We start from the raw sequence: 21,648 nt of genomic DNA, 5'->3' as shown, positions 1-21,648 counted from the left end.
CCGAGGTCACCGTAGCCACCAGATCCAGTCTGTATCCAAGTCAGAGGGTCACTGCAGTCACCCAGATCCAGTCTGTATCCAGCCCACATGGTGGATCAGCACCTAGAAAGGACCTCTACAGCCCTGAAAGACAGCGGAGACCAGGACAACTAGAGCCCCAGAGACAGATCCCCTGTAAAGACCTTGGGCCCTATTTTAACGATCTGAAACGCAAGTGTCAAAGCGCGAAGCGCAAGTAACTTTGTGGGCGGGTCTCGGCGCTGTTGCTATTTTCCCGGCGGGATAAATGGCTCTTGCGCCCGGCGCAAATCTAAAAAGGGTTGGTCTGAAGTAGCTTCATTATTCATAGGTGTGGTTTGGGCGTAACGTGAAATAAACCAATCAGAGCGTCATCCAACATTCCCTTTAAAAGCAGGTGCGCAAGTTCCATTATGGATTGCTATTATTATGGCGTATTTACCAGGCGCACGCCAGGAGTGGTTCACAGCCGAGGAGACTGATGATGTACATATATGTCTTGCCACTATTGGGCAAACAGGTCTGATCCTTAATTACTACAATTAGCCTGAATAATTTGTAAGCTAGATTTATGCCTATTTTTTCACATCTTCGTGGCACACCACAATGATTTCCGTCATTTCATGTGTTAATATTTTTTTAGTATAACAATTTATGATTTGCAAAAATAACTGTTGCATCTGTGTAGGTTACATGAGCAAAGTGTATGCGCGTTGTGCACGCTATACATTATGGTCAAGCATGCGCCCTTAAAATAGCATAATGAACAACGCGCAACGCGCCACTGACTTTAGACTTGGTTTTTTCTGGGCAGTGGCGCAATTGTTCAATGGAACAGCAAAGTAGCACCAGGAATTGTTTGCGCCGGAACACACCTCCTTTTTTGCGCTGAACCGCCCAGGGAGCGCAAGTTCATTCACTAGTTTAGCGACGTGCTTCTGTGGAGGAAAAAGCGCGCTTTGCGCCGGTGCAAAATAGGAATGACACATGCGTCGGTGTACAAAGTCAATTGCGCTGGGTGCAAGATAGGGCCCCTTGTCTCAGACGACCACCGGGACAAGACCACAGGAAACAGATGATTCTTCTGCATAATCTGACTTTGCTGCAGTCTGGAATTGAACTGCTGGTTTCGTCTGGCCAGAGGAGAACTGGCCCCCAACTGAGCCTGGTTTTTCCCAAGGTTTTTTTCTCCATTCTGTCACTGATGGAGTTTTGGTTCCTTGCCGCTGTCGCCTCTGGCTTGCTTAGTTGGGGACACGTCATTTACAGAGATATCGTTGACTTGATTGCAAATTATTGCACAGATACTATTTAAACTGAACTGAGCTGCATGATGACATCACTGAATTCAATGATGAACTGCCTTTAACTGTCATTTTGCATTATTGACACACTGTTTTCCTAATTAATGTTATTCAGTTGCTTTGACGCAATCTTTTTTGTTTAAAGCGCTATATAAATAAAGATGACTTGACTTGACTTGACTTGAAGAACATTTTGAAGTTACCAAAGACTAAAAGTGGATTGCCATCCTCTGGGAATGAGGACAGCAGCCCTGGGCTGTGAAGAACATGTTGAAGTCACCAAAGACTAAAAGTGCTTCCAGCTCCTCTAGGAAGGTGGGTAGAATTTGCCCAGGAGGGTGGTAAATTACTACAACCTGGAGTTTTATAGGAGCTGTTACAGTGATCACATGAGATTCATATGAGTTAAAATTGCATAGGGGAGAGTGGGTTGAGTATTTCCAATTGTTAGGAATTAGCAGACCAGTGCCCCCACCCCGGCCAACCTGACGGGGTGTGTGAAAGAAAGATAAATTGTCAGAGAGAGCAGCTGGGGTTGCTGAGTCTTCTGGATGAATCCAGGTCACAGTCAAGCCCAAGATGCTGAGTGTAGAGTTTAAAGAAAAAGCAGAAATGAAGTCTGCTTTGCTGACAGCTGACTGACAATTCCAGAGACACAAAGAAAGAAAGAGGTGCAGTAGAGGATGTAGAGATAGAATGCAGGTCAGCAACATTGCGTTGCCGCCTGCGTGTGACATTAGAGCATTGTCGAGAGACAACCGGAATGTTTTGGAAACACATGACAGAGGTCGAAAAGAGATGAAAGAAAAGGAGAGTGTGTATAGGGAAGATAAAAAATATACATAAATGCCTTGCCAATTTCATTGCTCGTTGTAAAGTTGCAGGTCTTTACACTTGTTGGTCTTCACATGAGGAGGGCTGAACGCTTCTGCTGATGCGTTATATCACAGCCAATAGCCTATAGCAGGGCAATTCCGAAAAAAAAAAAAATCGAAACTGCAGTTCGCACTTTAATGCCGGAAGGGCGCAATGCAAATTACACAGGCTCCTTCTTAGCCGAGGGCAATTTTTAAAATTGTCAGTAAGTGCAATCACAAATACAAACGCCAACGAAAATCCAAAGTAGAAATAGGCAGGAAACTAAATATTCCTTCCTAGCAGAAAGTAATAATTCAAACAGCAAATCTATAAATAAGTATTATGCAAGACACTCACTCACAGCCGTCCGTCTCTTCTGATGACTAATTGCTTGTCCCAATTTATGACAGTGAATAAGCAGTTTAAATACTCTACAGTCACTGTGGCTGCCTTCTAATCATCACAGCCAATAGCCTATAACAGGGCAATTCCTCAAATCAAAACTACAGTTCGCACTTTAATGCCGGAGTGCGCAATGCAAATTACACAGGGTCCTTCTTAGCCGAGGGCAATTATTAAAATTACCAGTAAGTGCAATCAAAAATACAAACGCCAATGAAAATGCAAAGTAGAAATAGACAGGAAACAAAATATTCCTTCCTAGCAGCAATAAATTTAAACAGCAGATCTATAAACAAGTATTACGCAAGACACTCACGCATAGCCGTCCATCTCTTCTATTGACTAATCGCTTGTCCCAATTAATGACAGTGACCAAGCATTTTAAATACTCTACAGTATTATTTATTCTCTTCCACACTAGGCAGGGATTTGCAAGTGGCTGCGTGGGCATACTTGTTCCCAATACTTCCTTTGACGCAGCTCGAGTTCCTGAAGAGGAGCGTCTCAGCTTACGCATATAAACATGGTTCCTCGAGGGAATGAGATACTGCATCTCAGTGCCATACTTCCAGCATCTCTGCCGGCACTTGCTTCACTTCTAGAAGCTGACGCCGGTTTCACCGCAGGTGCTTTTAAGCTTCCTGGTCGCTACGACACCCTGCCCGTGACATCTCGCTCATCCATTTGACTGATTACACACGTGGTTCAGAAACGGTCACGCTGAAGGGCGTTCCCAAAGCATCCTCCGACGCAGCATGTAATTACAACTGCTAGTTCATAGAGAAGTGGAGGGGGAGGCTGGGGGAGAGCTGAGCTCTCATGCCTCCATTGGTAAAAAAATAAAAATTAGCCAATCACTATCGAGTGTTCACTTTCAGCACTGAGGAGTGTTAAGAAAAGAAACCTCGCAAGGGAGGCTACCCTCCCTTCTGGTATATCAACCAATAATCAAAGAGACTTAAATTATGTGCTTTTAGTTTGAACATCTCCTGCTGTGCTTATAATGTACCAAGTACTTATGATGAGTAGCGATATTGAATATTGTTCGTCAACAGATTTACCAAGCTGTCATTCAAACAGTATATATACAAAATGAAATAAAGGGAGAACACGCCTAAGCTGGATATAGGCTACAGCAATTGGCTTAATTAAATAGCACAACAGGCAGCTCTCTTTTAACACAGACTTTTGAAAAGGGATGGATGTTTGCTTCAAGTGATAGGCTAGGTAAGTGAAATTATATTATCTTGCTGTATGTGTGTCGTTTTCTTTACGTGTTCTGACTAAAAGCAACCAAAAAGCCATTTTAAAGTGATTAAGCATATAATAATAATAATAATAATAATAATAATAATAATAATAATAATAATAATAATAATAATAAATATATCTGCGAGCAGCAATTGCGGGGCCAAGCACTCCAGCGGCAAATTGAGGAGCTTAGCATGGCATGGAGCATCACACCAAATGCAACAATAAGCAATTACAGCAATTTTAGGATGATTGTAATTGAAATGGCGGAAAAATCATAAAAACAAGCACTAGTATTATGATTAAATAGTTTATCACTTTTGACCAACAGGTGGCGCTGTAATCAAATCATTTTGGTGTGTTCTGTGTGAAGTGACAATGGCACACACAAAGTTTGGTGTCAGTATGCCAAATGCATTGCAGAGATACAGGCTGAAGTGTCATTTTGGCATCATGCCTGAAATTTGTCGCTGTGGTATGCGAAAACGGTTTTGTCTATCGATACAAAATCCATAACATTTTGTCAGCACAGTCTGACGATCATCTGATTCAATTTTGGTGAAAATCAGACCAACGGTTGATGAGGAGTTCGAAAAAGTAGGTTTTCAATAAATCAAAACGGCGAACAGGAAGTTCAGTGTACTCTGGCATATTTGGTATCTATGTTGTCCGCATAAACCAAGGAATATTTTGAGACCAGTTTCATTACAATAAGCCAATGCAATCAAAAATTAGCATTTCTGTAAATATAATTATTAATGGTTAATTAATGGTTTATTACTCTTGACCAATAGGTGGCACTGTTACCAAATTGACGGCAAAAAAGTACACAAGGGCTCTTATGCATGCTATTGTTATTAAACAGTCATTACATATAAGGCATATATATATATATATCAGAGTTTCCGCTAGAAAAAAATGGTGCCGGTCGTTTTCCGGACATTTCGATGATATGCCGGTCAAATATCGCCTCTTAATTAGTCAAGTTGAGGAAAACTGAAAGCAGTTTATGTAACTTAAAAAATGACATAATCAGGCCGTATATGCAACATGTTTATTAGCCTAACTTTCAAATAGACGAAAAAAAAAAACATGAACGTCCGATTGGCGTCAATCAACCAGTTGTTTTTACTAAAACATGGTCATTGCTCTGACTATGTTCAATGAGAGCAGACATTCTCAAATTATTCGACCCTCTTGTGAATCCGTTGCGTCGTCCTGCCTTTTCACAGCGCGAACGGAACATTTTTTCGTTACCATCAACTACCTCACATCTTAGCCATGGGAACTTGTCACTCCATTCCGACCGATACGCCCTACACTTCGGCTTTTTCTCCGGTGGGGTGGTGGCGGAGCTGTCTGGCTCTGGACATCTGAGGATCCATTAGTTACTTAATCAGTATCCTCCTTCGCGTCTGGCCTCTGAAAAAAAAACTTTTAAAGCTAGTCTGCCTGGGCCTGGCCATATTTGAAACGTCTCTCAATAGTTCGTGGTTTTGGTCTATATTATAGCCGTTAGGCGTGCGCTTTATTTGAAATGCAACATGCGATGTTGTTTAAAAACTTTCAAACGGTCGATTCAGATTGTGTTAGGGGGGCGGGGCCGGGATTATTAGGCAGTTTTTATCTGACAATTTGACCGGAGAGATTTAATTTTGTCGGACATTTAATTTTTTTCCCGGCCAATGTCCGGTAATTACCGGACAACATAAAAACATATATATATAACTAGGGCTGGTCCGAATACCATTTTTTGAGCTTCGAAGCTTCTGTAGTATATATATATGAGTGATGAGTATTGAAGAGAGAGGACTCAAATGCGAGGGCAAAATGACAGTCTTTAATTAAACAAAGGAAAGCCACAGGTAAATCCAACCAAGGAGTACAAAAGATGAGAACAGAGGAAGACCCGTAGGCTGGGTAGTATAAATAACTCAGGAGACCTCTGTGGCTGGAACGACCAGTAGGCTGGCGAGGCGGAGGCTTGACTGGGCTCAGGGGAGAACCGGAGACTGGAGCTCGCAGAGCGCCGGAGGCCGCGGCGTTGGATAGCAGGTAAGGTTCTGTGGGGTGCAAATGGTGAGCACAGAGAAATTCGGGCAGAGATAGTGGTTAACAAACCCACCCCCGACTAGACCGGACCGGACAGGACAGGATAAGACCAACTCTAAGTGAAGACGCCAATGACCAATGCTTCATTCGGAGGTAACAATCTGACAAAGAGACACGAAAATGAGGTGGTAGAATTAGCCCTAATAATGAGGCAGGATGAGAGCCAGGTGGAGGGGAAATTATCTTAATGAGAAGTGAAGACAGCTGTGACACAGAAGCGAAGAGCGAGGGATATAGGAGGAGAGAAACCAGCAGGGGGAGACAGAGAGAGACAAAGAGAGAGATAGAGACAGAATCATGACAAGACCATGACAGTACCCTCTCCTCAAAGAGCGCCTCCCGGCGCTCCAACGGGGAAATGCTGGCGAGACCGAAGGAAATCATCAATGAGCGAGGGGTCCAGGATATCCTTAGGAGAGACCCAACTTCTCTCCTCAGGACCATACCCCTCCCAATCGACTAAATATTGGTGTCCACGGCCCCGACGACGCATATCTATGATCCTGCGGACGGTGTAGACCGGGGAGCCTTCGATACGAACGGCAGAGAAAGACGTGGGGGGGGGGGAGCGGGAGACCGGTTTAATGCAGGAGACGTGAAACACCGGGTGAACACGACGAAGATTATGCGGCAACCGGAGTTTGACGGCGACAGGGTTAACGATCTTGATGATGCGGAACGGACCGATGAAGCGGGGGGCCAGTTTACGGGAGTCAGACTGGAGGGGTAAATTAGATGTAGAAAGCCAAACCTTCTGACCCGAGATATAACGAGGACTCTTGACACGCGATCTATTAGCAGCCACACACATGCGCCTCTTAGAACGACATAGTGCAGATCTCACCCTCTTCCAGGTTCGCTTACAGCGACTGATAAAGGTCTGAACGGACGGGCAGTAAGAATCGGTCTCTTGGGATGAAAATAAGGGCGGCTGATAGCCGAGGCAACATTGAAAGGGAGAGATACCAGAGGCCGAGGAAGGAAGGGAATATGAGCATACTCAGCCCAGGAAAGCTGTTCGGCCCAAGACGAGGGATTGCGAAAGGCTAGACTGCGGAGCATGCGGGCAACAATCTGATTGGCTCGCTCGGCCTGACCATTAGTCTGTGGGTGAAAACCCGAGGAAAGGCTAGCAGTGGCACCTATGAGACGGCAAAATTCTCTCCAGAACTGCGAGGCGAATTGCGGACCCCTATCGGACACGACGTCGGTGGGCAACCCATGAAACTTAAACACATTATCAATCATAATCTGGGCCGTCTCCTTAGCAGAGGGCAGCTTGGTAAGGGGAATGAAGTGCGCCGATTTCGAAAAGCGGTCGACCACCGTCAGGATGACTGTATTACCGGCCGAGGGCGGGAGACCGGTGATAAAGTCGAGAGCTATATGGGACCACGGGCGAGAGGGAACAGGTAGCGGCCGGAGGAGGCCAGCAGGTGGGGAATTGCCCGCCTTGGTCTGGGCACAAACAGAGCAGGCGGCGATAAAACGGCGCGCATCACGTTCTAAGGAGGGCCACCAGAAACGCTGGCGGATAAATGCGATAGTCCCTCGAACACCGGGATGAACCGCCAGTCTAGAGGAATGAGCCCATTGAAGAACAGCTAATCGTGTGGGAACTGGGACAAAGAGGCTGCCCCTAGGACAGTTACGGGGAGTAGCGACGTGAGAGAGTGCGCGCTTAACCTGTTTCTCGATTCCCCAGACCGTAGCCCCCACCACCCGACCGGGGGAGGAATAATTTCCTCTCGGGGGGTGCGGGGATCGATCGAGGGATCGAAAAGTCGAGACAACGCATCCGGCTTACCGTTCTTAGAGCACGGGCGGTATGAAATGACAAAATCAAAACGCGTAAAGAAAAGGGCCCAACGAGCCTGACGCGAATTCAATCTCTTGGCGGAGCGAATGTATTCCAAATTGCGATGATCGGTCAAAACTATAAAAGGAACAGTGGAACCCTCTAACCACTGCCGCCATTCACCCAATGCCAGGCGGATGGCAAGGAGCTCACGATTCCCGACATCGTAATGACGTTCAGCGGGGGAGAGGCGGTGGGAAAAGTACGCGCAAGGGTGTATCTTATTATCCGACGCTGACCGCTGGGAAAAGAACGGCTCCCACCCCTACCTCGGAGGCGTCGACCTCAACGATAAACTGTCTTGAGCTATCTGGAGTGAGGAGGATAGGCGCGGACGTAAAAATGGGTCTTTAGCCGGTCAAAAACGCCTCCTGCGCAGAACCGGACCAGCCGAAGCGAGACTTAACCGAAGTGAGGGCGGTGAGCGGCGCGGCCACCTGGCTGAAGTTGCGTATAAAGCGGCGATAGAAATTAGCAAAACCGAGAAAGCGCTGTAGCGAGACACGAGAATCAGGGACGGGCCAATCGAGCACGGCCTGAACCTTGGTAGGGTCCATACTGATCCCCTCTGCTGAGATAACAGAGCCTAGAAACGTTATAGACGAAGCATGAAAGGAGCACTTCTCGGCCTTAACAAAGAGTCGATTCTCGAGCAAACGTTGGAGAACGCGGCGAACGTGCTGCACGTGAATCTGGAGAGAGGGCGAAAAAATCAAAATGTCATCGAGATAGACAAAAACGAATAAATTGAGCATATCCCGAAGGACGTCATTGATCAGGGCTTGAAAGACAGCGGGGGCGTTAACCAATCCGAAGGGAAGAACCCTATACTCGAAGTGGCCGAGGGGGTGTTTAAAGGCGGTCTTCCACTCGTCCCCCTCCCGAATTAGTACGAGATGGTAAGCGTTACGTAGGTCGAGCTTGGTAAAGACCTTTGCCCCCTGCAGGATATCAAAGGCTGAAGACATCAGCGGCAGTGGGTAACGATTCTTAACAGTGATGTCGTTCAGCCCCCGATAATCTATGCATGGGCGCAAAGAGCCGTCTTTCTTCTTGACAAAAAAGAATCCGGCGCCGGCAGGCGACGAGGAAGGAACGATTGTGCCGGCGCTGAGGGACTCAGATAAATAATTCTCTAAAGCCTCCCGTTCGGGAGCGGAAAGAGAGTAGAGCCTACCCCGAGGGGGCGTGGTCCCCGGGCGGAGATCAATAGCGCAGTCATACGGGCGATGGGGCGGAAGAGACATGGCTCGGGAACGACTGAAAACCCCCCCGCAAATCGTGATACTCCTCCGGTACCCCAGCCAGATCTCCCGTCTCCTCCTGCAACACAAAAAACAGAAGACACAGGGGGAACAGCCGAGGCTAAACACTTAACATGACATGACAACTTCCAAGACAAAACAGACCCCTTCGCCCAGTCAATGTGCGGATTGTGAAGTTCTAACCAAGGGTGCCCCAGTACTAAAGGAGTAAAAGGAGACTGAAAAATAAAAAAAAAGGAAATTGTCTCTTTATGGTTACCAGAAATGGTCAGAGTTAATGGGATAGTCTGTTTCTGTATCCTAGGTAGGGCGCTGCCATCGAGGGCAAATAAAGGGGTGGGGTCTCTTAGCGGTGTGAGCGGAATACCTTGTTGGAGCGCCCACTCTTCATCCACAAAGTTTCCCTCGGCCCCAGAATCGATCAAGGCCGCACAGGAGGCTGACGACCCCGCCCACTGGAGATGCGCTGGCAGTGTCGTGCGGGAAACGGAAGGGATGGTCTTAGTGGTAGCGCTCGCCAGTAACCCTCCTCCTACTGGCGAGCGCTGGCTTTTACCGGACATGAGGACACAAAGTGAGAGGCACTAGCACAGTACATACAGAGGCGGTTAGAAAACCTCCTCTGACGCTCCTTAGATGAGATACGCAGACCACCCAGCTGCATGGGTTCAGGCTCTGAGTGGGAGGGGCTGACACGAGGCGGCGAGAAGAGAGTATCCTCCAGGCGATGAGCACGACGGCGTTGATCAAAACGTCTCTCCACACGGATGGCCAGGTCGATAAGGTCGTCGAGCCGGGCGGGGATCTCACGGACGAGGACCTCGTCCCGCACCTCTGGAGACAAACCCTCCAGGAAGCGAGCGGCCAGAGCAGGTTGGTTCCACCCGCAAGTGGTAGCGAGGGTCCGGAACTCGATGGAGAAGTCCGGCACGGATCGCCTCCCCTGCCGAAGTGTGGAAAGCCGACGGGAAAGCCTCCTCTCCGTAGGCGGAGCGGTCGAAGAACCGGATCATCTCCTCCTTGAAGCGCTCAAAGCTTGAGATGCACTCCGCCTCAGTCTCCCAGTTGGCCGTTCCCCACTCGCGAGCCCGCCCGTGGAGGAGTGAAAGAACGAAAGCAACCTTGGCCCTCTCCTTAGCATATGTGACGGGCTGGAGCGAGGGGGAAAACCACCTCGCACTGGGTAAGGAAAGCGCGGCACTGTGTTGGCTCACCCGAATAGACCGGAGGATTATTTATCCGAGGCTCCGTCTGAACGGGAGGACAATGAGAGGCGGAAGGCTGGAGGCGGAGGTTGTGGACCTGGCTGGACAGCTCGGACATCTGGGCGGCCAAAGTCCCGACGGCGTGTCGGGCAGGCAGCGGAGATGTCCTCCTCATGCTTCCCAAGGAGGACGCCCTGGTGCTCAACGGCGGTCTGGAACGGGCTGCCACTCGCTGAGTCCATCTTAGTGGTCAGATTGTTCTGTGATGAGTATTGAAGAGAGAGGACTCAAATGCGAGGGCAAAATGACAGTCTTTAATTAAACAAAGGAAAGCCACAGGTAAATCCAACCAAGGAGTACAAAAGATGAGAACAGAGGAAGACCCGTAGGCTGGGTAGTATAAATAACTCAGGAGACCTCTGTGGCTGGAACGACCAGCAGGCTGGCGAGGCGGAGGCTTGACTGGGCTCAGGGGAGAACCGGAGACTGGAGCTCGCAGAGCGCGGAGGCCGCGGCGTTGGATAGCAGGTAAGGTTCTGTGGGGTGCAAATGGTGAGCACAGAGAAATTCGGGCAGAGATAGTGGTCAACAAACCCACCCCCGACTAGACCGGACCGGACAGGAAAGAACAGGACAAGACCAACTCTAAGTGAAGACGCCAATGACCAATGCTTCATTCGGAGGTAACAATCTGACAAAGAGACACGAAAATGAGGGGGTAGAAGTAGCCCTAATAATGAGGCAGGATGAGAGCCAGGTGGAGGGGAAATTATCTTAATGAGAAGTGAAGACAGCTGTGACACAGAAGCGAAGAGCGAGGGAGATAGGAGGAGAGAAACCAGCAGGGGGAGACAGAGAGAGACAAAGAGAGAGATAGAGACAGAATCATGACAAGACCATGACAATATATATATATACAGTATACAGATATATATATATATATATATATATAATATATATATATATATATATATATATATATATATATATCACAAACACACACAATATAAACACACACACACACACACACACACAGTGGTGTAAAAAAGTGTTGACCCCCTTCATGATTTTTTCTTTTTTTGCATGTTTGTCACACTTTAATGTTTCAGATCATCAAACAAATTTAAATATTAGTAAAAGATAACACAAGTGAACACAACATGCAGTTTTTAAATGAAGTTTTTTATTATTAAGGGAAAACAAAATCCAAAACTACATGGCCCTGTGTGAAAAAGTGTTTGCCCCCTAAACTTAATAACTGGTTGGGCCACCCTTAGCAGCAACAACTGCAATCAAGTGTTTGTGATAACTTGCAATGAGTCTGTTACAGCGCTGTGGAGGAATTTTGGTCCACTCATCTATGCAGAATTGTTGTAATTCAGCCACATTGGAGGGTTGTCGAGCATGAACCACCTTTTTAAGGTCATGCCACAGCATCTCAATAGGATTCAGGTCAGGACATTGACTAGGCCACTCCAAAGTCTTCATTTTGTTTTTCTTCAGCCATTCATGGATATCCTGGATGGCATTGGGAGGAGTAAATGATTGGGAAATTTTCATTTTTGTGTGAACTAATCCTTTAACACTGTATTACAGAAATACACTCAGCGAAAAAAAGAAACGTGCATTTTACAGGACACTGTATTTTAAAGATACTTAAAACCTTAAAACGTAAAAATCAATATGATATGCCGAGAGAGAGAGAGAGAGAGTGTGTGTGTGTGTGTGTGTGTGTGTGTGTGTATGAGAGAGAGAGAGAGAGAGAGCGCGTTCGTGTGTGACCGAGTGATTTAGCGTGAGTGCGTTTGTATGTGTTCAAGTGAATATGTGTGTGTGTGACGGCACACGACTGGTCAGAAAGCAACGTGTAACGTTAGTCTGACATGTTTCTTGTTCACGACACCACAGGATTTTAGGAGTCAAAACTGCGTCATCCATCTGACACAGTGACCATTGCAACAGACAAAAAAAAATGTGTAATCTGACACAGTGTCTATCGCAATAGGCAAAAAAAAAATCTGATCTGACATGCACGAGCGTAAAGTGAGTGACGTCACTGAGTGTGTTGTCAAGCAAAGAGAGCGAGCGGCAGCAGTGTCTGTGAGGGGAAAAAATAGATCCCGGCCGGTCTTTGGCACGAAACAGGAAAAGTGTAACACCTTATATAACTTTTTTATAACATATTTAGTCAAAAACAACGTGATGAATGCTCAAGTCCGATTTTATATATCCTTGAGTCCGAGTCCAACTACGAGTCATCAGTCCGCGAGTCCAAGTCGAGTCACAAGTCCAGAGAATGGAGTCTCGCGTCGGACTCGAGTCCAAAGAATAGTGACTCGAGTCGGACTCGAGTCGGAGTCCAGGACTCGAGTACTCCATCACTGCCTGCTGCAGAACCCAAGTTCGCTTCAGCTTGAGGTCATGAACAGATGGCCAGACATTCTCCTTCAGGATTTTTTGGTAAACAGCAGAATTCATGGTTCCAATTATGACAGCAAGTCTTTCAGGTCCTGAAGCAGCAAAACAGCCCCAGACCATCACACTACCACCACCATGTTTAACTGTTGGTATGATGTTCTTTTTCTGAAATGAGGTGTTTCCTTTATGACAGACGTAATGGGACACACACCTTCCAAAAAGTTCTTCTGTCTCGTCAGTCCACAGAGTATTTTCCCAAAAGTTTTGGGGATCATAAAGATGTTTTCTGGCAAAACTGAGACAAGCCTTTATGTTATTTTTGCTCAGCAGCGGTTTTCGTATTGGAACCAAGCAGACCATTTTTGCCCAGTCTCTTTCTTTTGGTGGAGTCATGAACACTGACCTTAACTGAGGCAAGTGAGGCCTGCAGTTCTTTGGATGTTATTGTGGGGTCTTTTGTGACTTCTTGGATGAGACGTCGCTGTGCTCTTGGGGTAATTTTGGTCAGCCGGCCACTCCTGGGAAGGTTCTCCACTGTTCCATGTTTTTGCCATTTGTGAATAATGGCTCTCACTGTGGTTTGCTGGAGTCCCAAAGCTTTAGAAATGGCTTTATAACCTTTTCTGATAGATCTCAATTACTTTCTTTCTCATTTGTTTCTGAATTTCTTTGGATCTCGGCATGATGTCTAGCTTTTGAGGATCTTTTGATCTACTTCACTTTGTCAGGCAGGCCCTATTTAAGAGATTTCTTGATTGTGAACAGGTTTGGAGGTAATCAGGCCTGGGTGTGGCTACAGAAATTGAACTCAGGTGTGAAAAACCACAGTTTTTACAGGGGGGGCAAACACTTCTTCACACAGGGCCATGTAGTTTTGGATTTAGTTTTCCCGTAATAATAAAAACTGTCATTTAAAAACTGCATGTTGTGTTCAATTGTGTTATCTTTGACTTATATTTAAATTAGTTTGATGATCTGAAACATTAAAGTGTGACAAACATGCAAAAAAAAATAAGAAATCAGGAAGGGGACCAACACTTTTTCACACACCACTGTATATATATATATATATATATATATATTATATATATATATATATATATATATATATATATATATATATATATATATATATTGCTAAATTTTTCATTTCGGTTCATTCTTGGTTAAAAAAAATCTTCAGGTTCCATATGCAGGCGAAATGAGAATGGTCCAGCATTTAGAAATAATTCTTATTAACGCTGTTATTATTCTTGATTTCTCAAACTGCTAACACTTTGTTTTTTTGTTTTGTTTTGTTTTTTTTTACAAATTTTGCCTTTACTGTGTGACTGAAAATTGAGTATTTTCTGTTTCAGCTGTTTGATCGCGCTGGTGCCTCACGCGCACATATTCACTGGAAACAGCCATTCACCGTGCCATTTGGCATTAGCAGCGGGCCACTTTGGCATATTTTTTGCTAATTATGATTTTTTTTTCGTTGATACTGAAACACGCGTGAACTACGAAGCCTATTTTACCTAATGAATAATAGTTAAGCTTCAAATGGGCAACATCACGAATATGTAAACGTTTGGATTTGTCCCAAATGAGAGAGCCCAACCTCACCTTATGTTTCCGTTTAATTATTATTAATTAATTTTTTGGTTTGTTTGTTTGATTATAGCTAAGCCTATATTATTATATACTGCAATTATATTTATCCATTAGAATTCTATATTTTTAATTCTTGTTCTGTTCTGATAAATTTGTTAAATTTAAAGGATTTGTTGTAAAGTGAAGGGAACTAGAAATATCCTGTTGGCACATTATAACATTATTAGGCCTGCCGTTATTATTTCTGAATGTAATAAAATGCAACTTATACATAAAAAACATGCAGCAAACACAAATAGGCAATTAATTGGTTAAAATTTGTTACTGTGGGTTAACAAATTTACATTATATACTTAGAAACAGAGTCTCAGCCTAAACTAGGCTATGTTGTTAAATATTTACAAGTTTCGTGTGTGTTTTTATCCAGTTTTTTTTTTTTTCATTGCATCTGAAAATTACTTTGTGCATCACATTCACTTTGCGCGCTCTGACGCAGAACCTGCCTCCGTGTTGCTCAGCTGTGGATGATTTCAAAATGTTTGACGTAAAGGTTGCTGTCCTATTATATACCGGAATTGTTCATTAAAAAAAAAAAAATTCATATTGATTATTGTTGTAGTTTTATGCTAACATGCAATCAAGGTCTTCGGATACTATACAAGTTACAAGTTAATTTAGGCTATTTAACAAGCACTGTGACATTCTACCCGTTTCAATTTATAAACTCCTTGAGAAGTCAGTTTAATAGTATTGAAATTCAAGTTGAATCTAGTATATAAATATATATATATATATATAATACTATATATATATATATATATATATATATATATATATAAGGTTTTAATTGCTTAAATTATTTCTATGAATTAATAATATGTTATCATGTTTATTCTTGTAGAAAATAAGTGTTTATTCTTTAAGAAAATAAGGGAAAGAATAAAGGACGATCCAAATATCTGTAATGTACAATAATATAGGCCTATATCTGCCTGCAGTTAAAAAGTTATCATATTTGTTTTGCTTCACCCATTTATGTACACCAGTGCTTCCCAAACATGTCCTGGAGGCCCCCCTGCCCTGCACATTTTATATGTCTCCCTAATCAGACACACCCAGTTTAGTTCTTGCAGTCTCTACTAATGAGCCGATGAGTGGAATCAGGTGTTTAATATAAAATAGACAAACAAAAACTGCAGGGCAGGGGGGCCTCCAGGACAGGTTTGGGAAGCACTGGTGTACATAAATGGGTTAAGAACAAATATGATAACTTTTTATCATATGAAATACTGTGAAATTACAAATGGCATGGAATTTTAAAGCATAACAACTGAAGGTCTATGAAACATTAGTCAATAAAGCATTTTTTTTAATCAATGGCACTTAAAGTTTTGAACTAAAATATTATTTCAACCATATAGCCTGTGAATAAACAAAATGCATACTTTTCAATGAAAGAACACTTAGAGAGTGTAGGTTGCTTCTGGTGTTTGGATTTGTACTTCAATATAATGAAGTCCAAGTTTAAGAATAGCCTACAGTAGTTTTTTTTTTTTTCTTTTTTTTTTTTAACTCTCTATTTACCAGTATTAACTTACAATGAAATACATCTTCCTTCAGGTAGACTGAATGTTTTCCTGCCTTGCTAAATGTTGGGCTCATGATCAACAAGTTGTATATGCCTCAAACTGATTTTGTAAAATCAAACCGCGGACAGTGAAGCTGGGTGCAGTTAGCACGAGTCATGCACACTGTGAAGCGGGAGCAGCTGACGGAGGATTCTGCTTGGTCTTAAAGCCTTCCTCAAATGCCTACAAATAACAATGATTTTCGCAAAAAGAATGATTAATTATCAATTGATAATTTGTTACTATTATGGTCTTGTGAAAATAATAATATGGGCTGCAAGAAAATAATGAATAAAAAGAGTGCAGACAGCATATTTCAACCCAGTAACATGACAACACACCGTTCCTCGCAGCTAAAAAACAGATCGAATTGAGTCCAGCTTGAGGGGGTTGGTGTTTTTTGGGTAGTTATAGCTTGTGGGGGTTGAAATAAAGGTGTTAATATCTTGCTCTTTCATATGGACAGCATCTTATGAGGGTTTCAAACCTGCAGAGCAGGTTTATGCAAAGTAGGACAAAGTAGGTCATTTTGGGTTTAGGACAACTTTGAAGAAAAGTTTTAATCCACTTCAAATGTTGACTACTGTATAGTGCGATATAGTTTATAAGTTATTATAACTTAATTTCAGAGTAAGTTGCCTTAACTCAAAAAAAAAAAAAAAAAAAAGATGCAAACTGTTGTGTTAATTTTATTTTGTCTAAACAATATTTTTTAGACTGTGAAATATAAATTCTCACAGAATGTAGCCTATTCATTACCAATATATTGAACCATCTCTTTATGTTTTTCTAAATCCCAAACAGAGTCCAGACATCAGTTTATGGTATCCGTCTATGAACATGTTTTATAGGCTATTTTAGATTTGGGAAATACACATACAGAAGTGACAAAAAAACACACGTTTTTGGAGAGATTATATTTTGTTGGTTTTTTTTGTTTTGTTTTTGTTGTATTTACAATGCACAAACCAGAGGGTCCAATATCTGCAAAGAAGGGTTGGCCATTCTCAAAACATAAAATATCAATTTTATTTCAATTTTAGTTTTTGTGTTTCAGAGAAAAAAAACAATGTTAAGGCATCTCTCCATTACGGACCGTTCTGAAAGCAGAATTTATGCAAACACGTATAAAATGCTTTAAAAAATTTTACATAGATTCTAAAGGGTATTTAATAGGTCTGCCCCCCACGTAAGATTTTTCTAGTTACTAGTCGTTAATTTGTCATTATTCAACTAATCGCAGGTTTATATTAACAATTTACATCTATAATCCAGCCTTAATATATTCCGCGCTCAAGCACATGCATTAAGTTTGCCACAAAGCACAGGCAGAAGTAGCTTAATAAATGTGAAAAAGGAGACATTTTAATTATTTATTAATAAACAAATGTTTTCTTGTCGGCTGCAAGATGAAATTCAGTGCTGACTCTCTCCACATGGACGCACCTTTAGAGAAAAATGCAACCTTCACAGATTACATTATGCTTTCGTTTTGAATTGATTTGTTTAAAAGCAGACATTTCATATATATATTTCTCATGTATGGGGAAAAAACCACAATTTTAAGTTATTTCATTATCAGGAAAAAATTCAAGTGATCAAGATGCCGCCTCCCTGTCATGCATGACGCATTAATCATTTTTTCACACAAACACTTGAATATGAATAATAATTGACATTTTGCATATGCATTACAAAGTAAATCATTTTTTTTCCATGCAATTATCCAAAATAAAACCAAACAAGATTTGTAATGAAGAGAAAATATGCACTCAGCATCATGCGCGCTGCGCAAATCTTGAACTGATATTTTACACACCTTCATTTAAATGCGGCTGCAATTCTTTTTTTTTTTTTTTTTTTTTTGCTTAAATTATATGAAAGCAAGTAAAGAAGGCTCAATTTAAAGTCACACTGAAGTTGTCAATTAATGAAGCTCTTTTTTACATTCATGTGCATTTTTTTGTTGATTATAATGAGAGACCTTCAGTTTAAACGTGAGGACGTTTTATTAATCAGTCCATTCCTTAGAGTTTCAATGATTTAGCTAAATCGGTGCAAGTTTAATATATTAGTTTTCCTTGTTTTTAATTAGGCATAAATAATGTGAGTGAAATCGTACAGTGCCTCACGTTTTAATAAAATAAAGGAAATAATTTATAAAACACCGCAACAATTTTCTAAATCAGTGTATAGACATATCTTTTTCCAAGAAGTTATCTGTCAAAATAAAGGACAGGTAAAGAATAACAAAGTAGTGTGTGACTGAAATGCATGTTGTTTATTAAAGGAATTTTTAAAATATAAATTAAAAATATAGGCCTATATATGTGAGATATTGACATTTTGCATATAAATCCATGTAGCCTAGCTCATTAAAATAGGCTACCACTTTTAAATGCTTCCGATGCAAAGTAAAACCACAACTTAATTAGGATAATATAACACCACTTAATTCAGATTATATAAATAATACTGCACACCTATTAAATGTGTCAAATCTAAAATATGGTGTAATACTGTGTAGCTTAGAGAAAATAAAAGCACAGGAGTTTGACATTTATCCTGCTTGAATTCGGTCTAAGAAACGCACATAACTTCATAAGTACTAACTTTCATCTGTGAATATTAAATATTTTAACTACAGTGTTTTCCTTTCATTTTCCCGACTGCAGCCGTCAAATGTAACACATTGGCGAGGCAAAGCTGGCGGCTATTTGTGAAAATGTGCTTTGATGCGCTTGTTTGATTAACTTGTGGTTAAAGCGCCACTCAGCGGTCAAAAGCTGCAAATGCATTTTGGCAGATGCGGCATTTCTGCAGTCGTCGTCTTCGTTAATCATGAAATTAACACTGTTTAAGACCTTCAAAATATTTTCGTTCTTGGTATCAAAATTATCTGCTCTTTATTCCCTCAAACAATTATGAATACTATGTGATCGTACTATTTGTATGGTCCCAGCTAGCAGGGAACGTTCTCAGAACTTTGGCCCCTAACATTCCGTAAAAGATTTAAATGTTTTGAAAGAAAACATTTGACTTTAATGTTACAAAAATGTTCTAAGAAATGTTTATAATTTAAAAAAAATGGTTCCTATAACGTTAAGTGTAAACAAAGCTAAAACATTCTCCCTGCAACATTTTGAGAATGTTTTGAGGATGTGCTGAGGTTGGTACACATATTATAAAATGGTTCTGAAAAACCACATTAGCACAATTGTTTCAAGAAACAAATGAAGAAACATTCTCTCAGCCATATTAGTAGAACAATTCTAAGAACATCAGTAAGGCTTGAGGTGATGACATATTTTGTTTAAAACATTCGTTTAATGTACGGGTCTAACAAAGATAGAACATTTTAATCCAAAACCATTTTGAGGAAGTTTTTGAGGATGTTGCTGAGGGTAACAGATTAGTAAAATGTTCTCAAAAACACTTTAGTACAATGTTTTCAAGACAACAATGAAGAACATTCTCTCAGCCACATTAATAGAACATTATAAGAACATCTTTGAGGCTTTGGAGGTGATCAAAATGTTTATTTAAAACGTTCTTCAAAGTGTTGACGGTCTAACAAAGATAGAACATTTTTATCCGCCAACATTTGAGGATGTTGATGAGGTAACAGATTATAAAATGTTCTCAAAAACACACTGGCACAATGTTTCAAGACAACAAATGAAGACACATTCTCTCAGCCACCATTAGTAGAACGTTATACAAACATCTTTGAGGTTTGAGGTGATCAAATGTTTTATTTAAAACGTTTTCAAATGTGACGGTTTAAACAAAGCTAGACCTTTTATCCGCAACATTTTGAGGATGTTTTGATGAGGATGTTGTTGAGGAAACACATTATAAAAATGTTCTCAAAAAAAAAACTCATTAGCACAATGTTTCACAGACAACAAATGAAGAACTTTCTCTCAGCCACATTAGTAGAAACATTATAAGAACATCTTTGAGGCTTGAGGTGATCAAATGTTTTATTTAAAACGTTCTCTAATGTGACGGTCTAACAAAGATAGAACATTTTATCCGCAACATTTTGAGGATGTTGCTGAGGTAACAGATTATAAAATGTTCTCAAAAACACATTGGCACAATGTTTTCAAGACAACAATGAAGAACATTCTCTCAGCCCACATTAGTAGAACGTTATAAGAACATCCTTGAGTTTGAGGTGATCAAATGTTTTATTTAAAAGTTCTTCAAATGTGACAGTTCAACAAAGATAGAATATTTTGATCCGCCACATTTTGAGGATGTTATTGAGGAAACAGATTATTAAATGTTCTCAAAAACACATTGACACAATGTTTTCAAGATAACAACTGAAGAACATTCTCTCAGCAACATTATCGAACAGTCGACGACCATCATTGTGGCTTGAGGTGATGAGACGTTTGTTTAAAACGTTTCTTCTACTGTGACAGTCTAACACAAAGCTTAACCCCATTCTTTCCTGCAGCATTTGAGGGATGTTTTGAGGATGTCCCTTTGAGGCTAACATATTACGAAAGTTGTCAACAACACAACTGGCCACAATGTTCAAGACAACATATTGTAACGAACTTTGATTCTCTCAGCCACATTAGCTAGACCGTTATACGAACATCTTTTGAGGCCTTGAGGTGGATCAAATGTTTTGTTTAAAACATTATTTTCTGTGACGGTCACCAAAGATAGAAACATTTTATCGCAACAGTTGCGGATGTTGGAGGATGTAGTTTGAGGTAACAGATTATAAAATGCTCTCCAAAAACACACTGGCACAATGTTTCAAGGGACACAATTGAAGAAAACATTCTCTAAGCACCATTCGTAGAACCATTATAAGAACATCTTTGAGGCTTGAGGTGATCAAATGGTTTATTAAACGTTCTCGATTGGGGGTGATGGGTGACAGTAACAAAGATAGAACATTTTATATCCCTGGAAACATTGTTGAGGATTTTTGGAGGATGTGTGAGGGTTAACAGATTAATAAATGGTCTCCAAAACCCATTGGCACAGATGTTTCAAGATACAAAGGAAGAAGAACATTATTCTCTCCGCCACATTAGTAGAACGTTTACAAACATCTTTGAGGTTTGGGTGATCAAATGTTTTATATAAAACGTGTCTTCACAAATGGTACGGTTAACACAGCTAGAAATTTATTTCGCAACATTTTGAGGAGCGTCATGTGGTGCTATTTAGTGAAGGGATGGTTGAGGAAACACATTATAAAGAAGTCGGTGTATCCGGAACAACAAAAAGATGAGAGAAGCATATGTGAGCACACTGTTTCCAAGACCAACAGAAGAAGAACATTCTCTCAGCCACCATTAGCTAGAAACATTATAAGAAACATCTGTGGAGGCTTGAGGTGATCAAATGTTTTAGATTTTAAACGTTCTTCAAATGGAACGGTCCCTAACAAAGTAGAACATTATCCCAACATTTTGAGGATTGTGTGCGAGAGGTAACAGCGTAATCAAAATGGTTCCTCAAAAACCCACTGGCACAATGTTAAGACAAAAACAATATGTTTATAAGAACATGATCTCAGCCCACATGAGTAGAACGTATAAGATACATCATTGAGGTTGAGGTGATGCAAATTGTATTTAAAATGTTCTGCAATGGACAGCAGTTCAACACAAGATAGAATTTATCCGCAACAATTGAGGCTTGAGGTCATTTTTAATAAAACGTTCTTCTATTGTGACAGTTTAACAAAGATAGAAC

General features: G+C 41.5%; 1 protein-coding gene across 1 annotated transcript; it reads right to left on the bottom strand.

Annotated features, from left to right (window-relative positions):
- Window positions 1-8,027: 8,027 nt before the first annotated feature.
- On the bottom strand, window positions 8,028-10,515 carry LOC122144825. Its single transcript, XM_042756017.1, is given in 6 exon segments — window positions 8,028-9,126; window positions 9,213-9,267; window positions 9,436-9,617; window positions 9,686-9,915; window positions 10,016-10,247; window positions 10,334-10,515. Coding segments are annotated over 6 exon segments (1,980 nt in total).
- Window positions 10,516-21,648: the final 11,133 nt, after the last annotated feature.

Source organism: Cyprinus carpio, unplaced genomic scaffold, assembly GCF_018340385.1.
Source record: "Cyprinus carpio isolate SPL01 unplaced genomic scaffold, ASM1834038v1 S000006768, whole genome shotgun sequence".
NCBI classification, from domain to species: Eukaryota; Metazoa; Chordata; class Actinopteri; order Cypriniformes; family Cyprinidae; genus Cyprinus; species Cyprinus carpio.
Note: the sequence above shows the minus strand (reverse complement) of the source record. Positions and strands in the feature narration are given on the sequence as shown.